This window comes from Vitis riparia, chromosome 18, assembly GCF_004353265.1.
Source record: "Vitis riparia cultivar Riparia Gloire de Montpellier isolate 1030 chromosome 18, EGFV_Vit.rip_1.0, whole genome shotgun sequence".
Taxonomy (NCBI): Eukaryota; Viridiplantae; Streptophyta; class Magnoliopsida; order Vitales; family Vitaceae; genus Vitis; species Vitis riparia.
The window spans coordinates 25,931,038-25,943,681 of NC_048448.1; the positions used below are offsets into that span (position 1 = coordinate 25,931,038).

The 12,644-nt window shown below is 37.6% G+C and overlaps 1 protein-coding gene across 2 annotated transcripts in view; it reads right to left on the reverse strand.

The window, feature by feature from the left end:
- The window catches only part of LOC117905328 (DExH-box ATP-dependent RNA helicase DExH3), a 97,407-nt gene that overhangs the window by 34,949 nt on the left and 49,814 nt on the right, over positions 1–12,644 (reverse strand). For both annotated transcript variants that reach the window (XM_034818238.1, XM_034818239.1), the window contains exons 11-12: positions 10,868–11,062; positions 10,025–10,228 (exon numbers count right to left, since the gene is read on the reverse strand). In XM_034818238.1, coding sequence (XP_034674129.1) covers positions 10,025–10,228; positions 10,868–11,062 — 399 coding nt within the window. The remainder of the gene's footprint in view (positions 1–10,024; positions 10,229–10,867; positions 11,063–12,644) is intronic.

The window sequence follows — 12,644 nt, forward strand, 5'->3', positions numbered from 1 at the left end:
TGAATTATAAAACAAGAGCAAAAATGTAACTAAAGAAAAAATTATGTAATACAGTAGAAAACAGGCAAACCAGGTTCCTGCAAGTGCATCAACTATTGATTTGTATCAGAAACCCAATTTATATGGTACTAACTCTATTCCTGAATGACCTTTTGTAGGATCACATTGTGCAAAACCAAATATCTGATAAGTTGTCTTCCTCACGCCCCTCAATCTGATATTACAATTCTCTTTATCGAAATTTTAAAGCAAAAAATTCTAATTCAAAGCATTATATAGATTGGATTGGATAAAACTTAGTCTCTTATAGCATGTTCACTAAAATTTACAAGAAAGAGAATCAAAATGGGGGGGGAAAAAGAAAGGAAAGAATCAGAATCAGAATTCTATTTATATATATGTATGTATGTATGTGTGTGTGTCTTTACCATAATGTCCTTGTATATACCAAAAAAATTATAGTACCACTTTTTTTTTTTTTTTTTTAATAGGTAAGATCAAAAAGTATAGAAATAAAGAGGAGACACCAAAACAGCCCCTCCAAGTATACAGGAAGTATATAGTGGAGGCCTAAAGGCTCACCTAAGAGGGAAAGGGAAAAAAACAAAAAACATCACTTACCCTCACTTAGAATCTAACCAATCAATGAAGCTAACAAGAGAATTAGGGCTCATATGTACAGACACGCTAGACTAAGACCACAAATTACATACAAAAGAATTCTTCAGCCTTTGGACCAATAACTCTGCATTATCAAATGCTAACAAGTTCCTTTCCTTCCACATTGTCCAAATTATGTATAAAGGGGCTACCTTCCAAGACTTTTTGTGGACTTTACCCACAAAGGAGCTACCTTCCAAGACTTTTTGTAGACTTTACCCACAAAGGAGCCATGCCACCCAAGGAGAGTCTCCTTAATCGAGTAAAAGAGAACCCAAGTCACTCTAAATAGAGAAAAAAACAATTGCCAAAGAATCCGCGTCTTTGCACAGTGAAGAAGAATATGATCGACAGTTTCTTCACAGGAGTGGCAAAGATAACATTTGTTTGCCAAAGAACCCCCCCCCCCCTCCCTTTGGATCTGATCCAAGGTTAAGACTTTTGCCCCAAGTCACCTTCTAAGTGAAAAATGTCATCTTAGGTGGCACATAAGAACTCCAAATGATGCTGCTTAGGAACAAAAGAGGGTCACTAGGCTCCAAAACAAAATAAAGAGATTTGACCGAAAAGTTCTCACTCCTCGAGGCTGTCTAAATCACCCTATCTTCCACATCCCTATGTACCCTCTTTGCATGGAGCTTCAACAAAAAGCACTCCACACTTTCAATTTCCCAATCAATAAAAGGGCCTAGAGAACCGAGGGGATCATCCACCCCCTTCTCCTTCAGGGTTCCAAACATCCGTCACCTAAGTTTCTTTAGACAAGGATATGGCAAATAAGGAAGGGAAGGAATCACAAAGTGGCTCATCACCACACCACTTATCTCTCAAGAATCCCACTCTCTAACCATTTCCCACTTGGAAAGACAATCTATTGCTTAAAAGATCTCACTCTTTTCTTATGGCTTTCCACAATCCAACACCATACCTATCTCTCATCCCATGGGATCGCCACCCCCCATCATCTTCTCCATACTTTTGACTAATGACTTGTTTCTAGATAGCCTCTTTTTCATTGGCAAAACGCCAACTCCACTTGTACAAGAGGGCTTTGTTCATCATAGAGAGACACCTCACACCCAAGCACCCTTTCTTTCTCTCCGAACAAACCATTTTCCACCATAGGTGGGGTTTTTGCACAAGAGCCCCACCACCCCAAAGAAAATCCCTCTGAATCTTCTCCAACTTCAACCTAACCTACCTTGGCATGCAGAAGAGAGACATGAAATAGATGGGCATACTAGAAAAAGTACTTCAAATTAAAGTGAGTCTTCCTCCTTTCGAGATATACTATCTTTTCTACATGGCTAACCTTTTGTGAAACCTTTCTTCAACCCTATCCCGAACTACAACAAATTTGAAAGGAGCCCCCAAAGGAAGACCCAAGTAACACAAAGGGAGACTACCCACCTTACACCCTGTTGAAATTTGGCATTCAAAGTTAGGGTTTTAATTTAGGAAAGTATTTTATGAATAAAAAAGGAGAGATCATTTAGGATGATTCAGTTTCCTAATTTTAGGAGAGAATCAAGCTAGATTGATATTTTCTTATTCAGTCATTTGTGTATATATATGTGTATGGTGTGTACCTAAAAAATCAATAAAGGAATTCAGAAATTCTTCATGGTATCAGAGCCAGTTTTCTGAAACCCTAATCCCTTCTGGCCACCTCTTATTCAGGCCATCATTCATTCCGGCCAAATCTCTCTGGCCATCTCTCAATCCTACCATCTCTCTCTCTGGCCATCTCTCATTCCGATCATTAGTCCCTATTCTCAGAGCCAAGGGAGAAAACGCTTTCCGGTCGGTCGAATCGTCGTCAGAAAACATTCACCCCCAGCGACTTTTCCGACGACGGTTTTTTTCACACCGCAAGGAGCGCCTGGAGGAGATCTCCAACTTTTCCCAAAGCACCGGAGCCAGAAAACCATCCACGCGCCGCCCACGAGCGTTTTTCCGGCCAGCGATGGTTTGTGACATTCATTGAAGATCATACACGGGTAACATGGGTTTTCCTTATGAAAGAAAAGTCAGAGGTCGGGCACATTTTTCAAACCTTCAATCTTATGGTTCAAAATCAATTCAATTCCAAAATTCAAGTCCTCAAGTCAGATAATGCAAAGGAATACTTTACTAGTAGTCTCAGTACTTATCTTCAAAATCACGGCATTATCCACATAAGTTCTTGCGTTGACACCCCACAACAAAATGGGGTGGCTGAACGCAAGAATAGACATCTCTTGGAGGTTGCCCGGTGCCTTATGTTTTCCTCTAATGTTCCAAACTATTTCTGGGGGGAAGCTATTCTCACAGCTACTTATTTGATTAACCGTATGCCATCCAGAGTGCTTACCTTTCAATCCCCACGTCAACTTTTCTTAAAACAATTTCCTCACACCCGTGCAGCCTCTTCTGATTTACCACTCAAAGTATTTGGTTGCACGGCATTCGTTCATGTGTATCCTCAAAATCGTAGCAAATTTGCTCCTCGAGCCAATAAGTGCATTTTCCTAGGGTATTCTCCAACCCAAAAAGGGTACAAATGCTATTCTCCAACCAACAAAAGATTTTACACCACCATGGACGTCTCTTTCTTTGAACATGTCTTCTTCTATCCCAAATCTCATGTTCAGGGGGAGAGCATGAATGAACATCAAGTTTGGGAGTCTTTTCTTAAGGGTGTACCTTCTTTTCACTCAGAGTCACCAAATCCTTCCCAATTCGCGCCTACTGAGTTGTCCACACCCATGCCGTCATCAGTCCAGCCAGCCCAGCACACAAATGTTCCTTCTCCTGTGACCATCCAATCTCCCATGCCTATTCAACCTATAGCCCCACAACTTGCTAATGAGAACTTACAAGTTTACATCAGGAGGAGGAAAAGACAGGAATTAGAGCACGGATCACAGTCAACATGTGGCCAATATATTGACTCCAATTCAAGTCTTCCTGAAGAGAACATAGGTGAGGATAGGGCTGGAGAGGTGTTAATTCCCAGCATTGATGATTCTACTCTGCCGATTGCATTGAGGAAGGGTGTTAGGAGATGTACAGATCATCCAATTGGGAATTATGTTACATATGAAGGGCTATCACCATCTTACAGAGCATTTGCTACTTCTCTTGATGATACTCAGGTTCCCAACACAATACAAGAGGCATTAAAAATTTCAGAATGGAAGAAGGCAGTACAAGATGAGATTGATGCACTTGAGAAGAATGGGACGTGGACTATCACAGATTTGCCGGTTGGGAAGAGGCCCGTGGGGTGCAAGTGGATTTTCACCATAAAATACAAAGCAGATGGATCAGTCGAGAGATTCAAGGCTCGTTTGGTAGCTAGAGGGTTTACACAATCCTATGGGATAGACTATCAGGAGACTTTTGCTCCTGTTGCAAAACTGAACACTATCAGGATTCTTCTCTCATTGGCTGTCAATCAAGATTGGTGCTTGCAACAACTGGACATAAAAAATGCGTTTCTAAATGGTGACCTAGAAGAGGAAGTCTACATGGAAATACCACCTGGTTTCGAAGGAAGTATGGCAAAGAATCAGGTTTGCAAACTCCAAAAATCCTTGTACGGCCTTAAACAATCTCCCCGAGCCTGGTTTGATAGATTCACAAAAGCAGTCCTGAAGCTGGGCTACAAACAAGGTCAGGCTGATCATACTCTATTTGTCAAGAAGTCTCATGCTGGGAAAATGGTCATATTGATAGTCTATGTTGATGATATTATTCTATCTGGGAATGATATGGAGGAATTACAGAATTTGAAGAAGTATTTGTCAGAGGAGTTTGAAGTTAAAGACCTTGGAAATTTGAAATATTTCCTTGGTATGGAAGTGGCTAGATCAAGGAAGGGAATTGTAGTCTCTCAAAGAAAATACATACTCGATCTTCTTAAGGAGACCGGTATGCTTGGATGCAAACCAATTGATACTCCTATGGATAGTCAGAAGAAACTTGGTATCGAGAAAGAAAGTACACCGGTAGACAGGGGGAGATATCAGCGGCTCGTCGGGCGCTTGATTTATCTCTCACACACTCGGCCAGATATTGGCTTTGCAGTGAGTGCTGTAAGTCAATTCATGCACAACCCCACTGAGGAACACATGGAAGCAGTCTACAGGATTCTTAGATATTTAAAAATGACACCAGGGAAAGGTCTATTCTTCAGAAAGACAGAGAACCGTGACACTGAAGTATACTCAGATGCGGATTGGGCAGGAAACATCATTGACAGGCGGTCCACTTCTGGATATTGTTTTTTTGTCTGGGGAAATCTTGTTACCTGGAGGAGTAAGAAGCAATCAGTTGTAGCCAGAAGTAGTGCAGAAGCTGAGTACAGAGCTCTTGCACAGGGAATCTGTGAAAGGATTTGGATAAAAAGGGTTCTTAGTGAACTGGGACAAACGAGTTCATCTCCAATTCTGATGATGTGTGATAATCAGGCAGCTATAAGCATAGCGAAGAACCCCGTGCATCATGAGAGGACCAAGCACGTTGAGATTGACAGACACTTCATCACAGAGAAGGTGACTAGTGAGACGGTTAAATTGAACTATGTTCCTACCAAGCACCAAACCGCAGACATCCTCACCAAAGCTTTACCTAGGCCTAACTTCGAAGACTTAACTTGCAAGCTGGGATTATATGATATATATTCTCCAGCTTGAGGGGGAGTGTTGAAATTTGGCATTCAAAGTTAGGGTTTTAATTTAGGAAAGTATTTTAGGAATAAAAAAGGAGAGATCATTTAGGATGATTCAGTTTCCTAATTTTAGGAGAGAATCAAGCTAGATTGATATTTTCTTATTCAGTCATTTGTGTATATATATGTGTATGGTGTGTACCTAAAAAATCAATAAAGGAATTCAGAAATTCTTCACACCCCAATTCCAAGGCCAAGTCATCTATGTTTACCCTCCCCACAAGAATTAGCTCACTTTTTTCCAAGTTGATTTTCAAACCAGAACAAACCTCAAACCATAACAAGCCAACTGAAAAAGGTCATCTGGTCCTGCAACGCCTCACAAAACACGAGAGTATCATCGACAAATAATAAATGAGAGATCTGAATCCTAACACCACCCTTGCCTCTCACCTGCCATCGAGAAAGATAGTCGTCACTCTCTGCCCTTTTCAAGAAACAACTAAAAACCTCTATGACAATCACAAATAAATAAGAAAAGAAAGGATCCCCCTATCGCAATCCCCTCGAACTTTGAAAAAAACCGATTGGGGATCCATTTACTAGAACGGAGAACTTCGTTGTTGAGATACACCATTCTATCCATTTCAATGTTACATTTTTAAGAGATTATACTTTTTATCTTGCCAAAGTAAGAGAGAATACTTTCTATCTCGCAAAATGCACGAGACATTTAGAATTAGCCATGCAAAAATGTTAACCACCAAAATTATTAATATTTTATTATTATAAATAATAGTTAAGAAGATGATATCCTTAATCTTCTTTACAACCTCTAAATTTGATAAATGATTATTAATATTTACATCATAGAATAAATATAAAAATAGTATTCATTAATTTACTTTTCATGTTCTAGAATCTCACTAATTTGATTTTATTTAATGTATAAGTGCCTTCAATTTATTGTGCCAACGAAATTAAAGTAGGCATTTGGTGCATGAATGTACACTATTCAACATATAACCAATTTTTAATTATGCCAATTAAAATAATGATAATAACTCTTTAATATTCATATATCATTATGCCATAATTTTTAACTTTTTAAAAATAGACTAGTAATTCTTACTATCATTATATCAATTAATGTCTTAACATAATCAAATGTCTCCTTACCTCAATTTGGCAAAGGCACTTTTTCCCAAGTTTCATTCATTGAGGAAACAAAATCAATTTCCTTGGAGGGCCTTAAAGAAACCCATTATCCATATTGGAGGAATGAGTTTTCTCAAAATCATGTGGAGCCAATGACTCTCCTAATTTCAAAAGTGATATAAACACTAGAATCCAAGGAAAGATAAAGACTCCCTTTTATGGCATTCTTCATGAATGATGAAGTAAATAACCCTTATGGATTTGATATTTCAGAAGCATGATAGGCATCAATAGAATTTATTATCCAATGGTAGACTTTCAAAAGCTAAGAAGTTTCACATCAAGCGTAACTTGGTCCTGAAATGCTATGTGTGGGTATATGTATGGAGAAATCCACAAGAAGTCAACAATGAATTGTCCATTTTCTAGTCTACTAAAGTTGATTAAGGATGTTGTATATGAATGGTAAGGTGAAGTTTGAACTCAATCATTCTTGAATTATTTGTTCACATAATTAACAAGCACACCAACTTCATAATATGTGGATCTGATCTGGATGGTTTTGATCAAAGTTGACTATGACTTTTTATCCACATCTCTAGCATATGATTTCTTATTATTGTATGAGAACTAGTTAAATAACTAAATACCATCCAAGTAAATGCATCCAAGTTAAGGAATTCAAAGAATACTTGGGATTGACTACATCAATCCCTTTTTCTAATAATAAAGTATATATGTTAGGAAAAAGTGAGGATTTGTAGAGAAGAAGGATAAGAATTCCACCATATTAATTCTCTATAATGCATCCCAAAGCCTATGAAGCAAAGCATGCCCACCGATAAACTTAGCTTAGTCCACTAGGATCTTTAAATAATCATTTTTTTTGGTACATTTTCTTTCACTTTATTCTAGTTTTTATGGATTGTTATTAAGGGGGTTTTTAAGTAGTCATGTGAGAGTCAGGTGATACTTTTAATGTGAATGGCTCTCAAACAAACAGCTAAAGTGGAACCCTCCAAAGTGGGAGTATCCAACAAGGATTCTACAACCACACCATGGCATGTCATGTTTGACACAAGTATTGCTGGGTGAAGTTGAAAAGTCCAAGTATCATAGCCCCTAAGAAACATCGTAAGAACTCGAGTTCTTATGCGATGCTTCTTAGGGGCTGCAAGATCCTCAATAAAATCATCAATAGAAGAGGCCCCTCTCTTGGTTAGCCTTATTGGTTTCTTCATTAACTCACCTTGGGTTCCATGATAAATAGCAAACCAAGCCCTTGTCAAAGTCCACGATCTTCGACATCCAACTGGCATATCTCCAAGTCCATCTATAACCACTAAAGCCCCAGATAAGATTGTTTACTAAATCCCCTCCACTAGTAAATTGAAGACGATCAACATTTTTGCTACTTTGAGACACAAGTAATTATTTCTACTACAACAGTTAGCCAAATTTGTTCCCTTTGAGAACTCTTAAATAATTTTGAGGAAGTTGTAGAGTTTCATACGAGTTTGCCTTAGGGAAGAAGGAAAGGCATTCAACTCTAAAGGGCTTGGAACAAAGATTTGTAAGAGAAAAGACCACTAGGTCCCAAGGTCCAACATTTTTCATCAGAATTTCTAGGAGATGGGAAAACAACAAGCAAAGACAGAAAGAGATTTAACAAATCTTCAGTTCCTCAATCTAAGAAATTCCTATGAAGGGGAAAGACATGAAGAAAAGAGCCTAGCAATAGAAATCCCTCCAACTGAAAAAAGGATATAGAAATGAAGAGACATGGCATTAAAAGGTTTATTTACCCATCATAGAACCTCCCAAAAAATAGGAAAAAGGAAAAAAGGATACATCATAAATAATAACACAATATGACAAACAAAAGTCGTAAAATTTAATCTACAGCCTTCCAAGGAAATTGATTCAAGTTTTTGAGCACAATACTAACAATCCATCTGTTTCTTGCATTGAGATCCCTAAAGGAAACCACCACCCTTTGGACGTATCTGAAGGTACTCTTGAAGATGAAGCTTTTGAGAAGACGAAAATCTCTTTCATGATGCTAACACCAGAGATAACAAGGAGAAAAGTGGATGGCAAGAGAGCCTAATGTGTGCACTTGATTTTGATGGAGGAGGAATCAAACTTGTAGATGCTGATACTTTTGGAAAGAAGTATGCTAAGGATTATTTGAAATAGGAAGCAAACTTGGAGAACTAGTTGGTGAGAACATATCAATGAAAACAGAAAGGTGATGTTTGTGTAGTTTAAGTTGAAGGTTTCTGGAATTCAGTGGTAAAAGGGCTGAGGAGCAACATATTCTGTAAGGCAAGTTAAAAATTAGCACATGAACACACATGATGGCAAAGAAAGGAAGTAATTTGAATTGGCAGATTACATAATGGAGTTATACGAAAAGTGCCATTCATTGAAAAAAGGAGTCTCAGTGGTTGGCTCTCATGTGGCAAAGAAAGGAAGTAATTCTTATCAGCAGATTACAAAATGGAGTTGTATGAAAAGTGCTATTCATTGAAAAAGGAAGTCTCAGTGGTGGAGAACACATCCAAGTTTAACAATCTCTCTCTTTAGCATAGTATTAAAAGGCGTGCTTAACGCACAGCTAGGCCCAAGGCACAATCACTTTCTAGTTGCAGTGCCTCGCTTGTCAATACACGTGCCTCGTCTACTTTTTTTTTCCTTTTTAAACACTTTTATTCTTGAAATTTCTAATTGTATATTGAAATTTATATAATTTCATTACTTTTTTGTTAAATGCTTCTTTTAAATGTTTGGAATCTTAATTTTTTTATTGATTGGAATAGATTTTGAATCATATTTTATAAAATTAATAAGCATTTTAGGCCACGTTTTACTTCACTAAGACACACACCTTGTGTTGTGCCTTGTGCCTAAGCTATAGGAGACTTCAGCACCTTAGGTGCGCCTTGCACCTTTTAAAACTATGCACTTTACATTACTTAGAGAAATTCAAAAAATGACAGCTCATCATTACCTTTCAACTTGAATCCATCCATTAGAGATGCAATGGGGTTGTTCATCTGTTCAACATAAGAGATGCTTGACAAGGTAGCTTAGTGGCAGAAGGGTGGAAAACCACATATTCAATGTTTAAGGGTATTAAGGTGCCTGACAATGTGATTGACTGGCTGAAAAACTTGTGATAATGTTGTTTTGCATTCTAAACCTTTTAGGTTGATGGAATTTGGAGTAATAAAAGAACATGATTATTAACCCTAGACTCTTTTACATTCATTTCTTGCTTCAGATATATCATAACTACTCTTTTTTTATTTTATTTTTATTTTTTTTTGCAATTAATTTTAGCAGGAATGGATTACTCTCATCACAGCAGCATACAGCATGGCTGATTGCTTTTGCTGATCAGTATGATAAGCATATGCTGATATGAATGATAGGCTGGAGCTCCAAAAGGTGCTCAGAACAATAACATATCCATTAACAATATATATGTACCGTAATCAATGACCAGTAAAATGCCAACCAAAGACTCAAATTAGCAAAATTACTTACAGCCAATGGTTCTGGTGGCTGCAGTGCGGCTGATAAGAATTCTCCAATACTCCCAACCTGAAGACTTTTTATTTGCAAGCATAGAGAATTCAAAGGAGTTCTCAGCAGTTCAGGAAGTTGATATTCAGAAAAAGCTTCATAAACACATGAGGGGTATAGGTGGTAACATTCCCCTGGCTGCACACGACCAGCCCTACCTCTTCTCTGTAACCCAGGTATCACACATTATGATGGATATTTGCATAAAAAATTATGACAGATAGGAGGTAAAGCAGAAAGTAAAGATGCATCAGAGAAGGCAATGACAGTGCTATGACAGCACAAAAGCATTGAATAAGATGTCCCACATTCCTGCCTACCATGTATAACAACTTCTCAAACTAGTTCAACACTCATAAACCATACCTAACTAAGCATCAATGAAATAGTTAGCATGCCATACAGGGCCCAGATCGAGCAAAGAAGTTTGAGCAAGCAAATAAAATACCCACCACTTACGAATGTGCATGCCCATCCACATGATTTTTAAAGAAGAATATAATCCAAATGCAGAAAAGTTCAAGAGAGAACCATCCCTCAATTTGAACAACTGATAAATTTTTTATTAAAGGATTTGGATTGTAACAATGCTTTTAGAAGAATATAATCCAAATGCAGAAAAGTTCAAGAGAGAACCATCCCTCAATTTGAACAACTGATAAATTTTTTATTAAAGGATTTGGATTGTAACCATGCTTTTAATGGATAGCATAGAACAAAGCATTTTCTTTTAAATGATAAAATAGCAATACATGTTATGAGTCTTTGTCTCAGTGAGGCATGTATAGGATACAAGGTACTCACTTGTCGGGCAGAAGCTTGTGATATCCAAGATGGCAGTAGACAAGGGGTATTATTCAAGGCATCATAGGTGGTTTCTTTTGCTTTCCCACAGTCAACAACAAAAACTACATCATTGATTGTAATGCTTGCTTCTGCCATATTTGTTGCAAGAACTATCTTACGTACATTAGGAGGCGGCTTCTCAAATATGAGTTTCTGCAAATGACCGGAGAAAATAATCAATAATAATCTGCATTTGCAGCCCTGGGAATCAAATGCCAATAACATACCACAAGGGATACTAGAATTGTAAGTTGTAAGCAGCATGGAACGTGGCTAAGGTGGCATCGAACCCCTTGCCCAAAGTAAATATTAGTCATACAGTAGAAGAAGCTTCCAAGCGATTTCCATTTTTTAGAAACCATAACAATAATAAAAAAATAAAAAATAAAAAGATAGAGGGGAAAAACCCAAATAATTATAAATTTATTTTAATTTTCTTTTCATTCAAGAAACTCAGACAAAAGCTCCCCATATTTTGGTTTCAAGTTCAAGCACTTTATATCTTTCTCCACTATTCTGACCATCACAGTTTTCTGAAAACTAAAATCAAGCACAACCACAACTGCTTGTTAGGCAGTGAAAAATGAAAGGAAATATAAGCACACAAACCTCACCAAATATTTTCACTAAATTTAGGGGTACACACAGTAAAGGGTAAGGCGCATTCTTTACACATCAAATAAGAGCATCTTACTTCAATTTATACAAAATAACGAAAAAGTTAACCAACAGAGGTCAGCCATGTGCTATGTTAAAGAGACAAGCACCCCTTATTCAAGCACTCAGTTTTGTTCTGAATCTCCTGATTCACATCCGTCTCACAGCATTTTTTCTGTTTTAACAGGTTATTCCAGCTCCTCCTAAACTATTCAAACCATGGTTTCACAATGAGTTATCCTTTTGTTTGATATAAAGTGACCAAAATATAAGATCCCTTATTTTTTGCCAAAAATACAAAAATTCCACCAACAAACTAGAAATAGACAATGAATATGTCAATCGAGATCTCAAACTTCAAAACAAGTCCTTGAAATTAAAAATAAAAGTAAATAAAAGAACTTTTGTAAACTTGATATTCCAAGTCTCATGGTTTGTTTGAACACTTACGCTTATTAAATTTGAGTTCTACCAATTATTAGAGTGTTCATGAGAGTTGTTGGTCCATTGAGGGAAAGTGGGGCCTTTCAAATTGTTGGTCCTCCAATTGTCTACCTAAGTTTAGCAATTTCTTAGGTATGCCAACAGAGGGGTTCCAGGGGGAGATTTTGAGCCTTCTTAAGAGGATGAAAACGAGGAGAGAGTAAGGCAAAAGGAGGACTATTTCTGTGTCTTCAAGGTTTAAAAGAGAACTAAAAAAACTAGAGTGTTCAGTGAATTACAATGAAATAGGCAGGGAGAGCGGGCTTGGCAAAGTAAGGAGGGCTTGTGTATCAGGTTACAAATGAAATTAAGAATTTTAACCTGGCATGTGAGAAGGGCCAATGACTGTGATAAAAGGAATGTAGTTAAGCCAATGATTAGATCACGAAAGGTGGACTTGGTTTGTTTGCATGAAACTAAAATTCAAGAAATATCTACTAGTTTGGTGCGAAGTCTAGGAGTGGGCAAATGATTAGATTGGGGAGTGGTGAATTCGAGGGGTGCAACAAGAGGGGTTTTAGTGTTTTGAGATAATTGGGTTTTGAGTTGATTGGTATCGAAGTGGGTCAATGTTTGATATCATGCCAATTTAAAA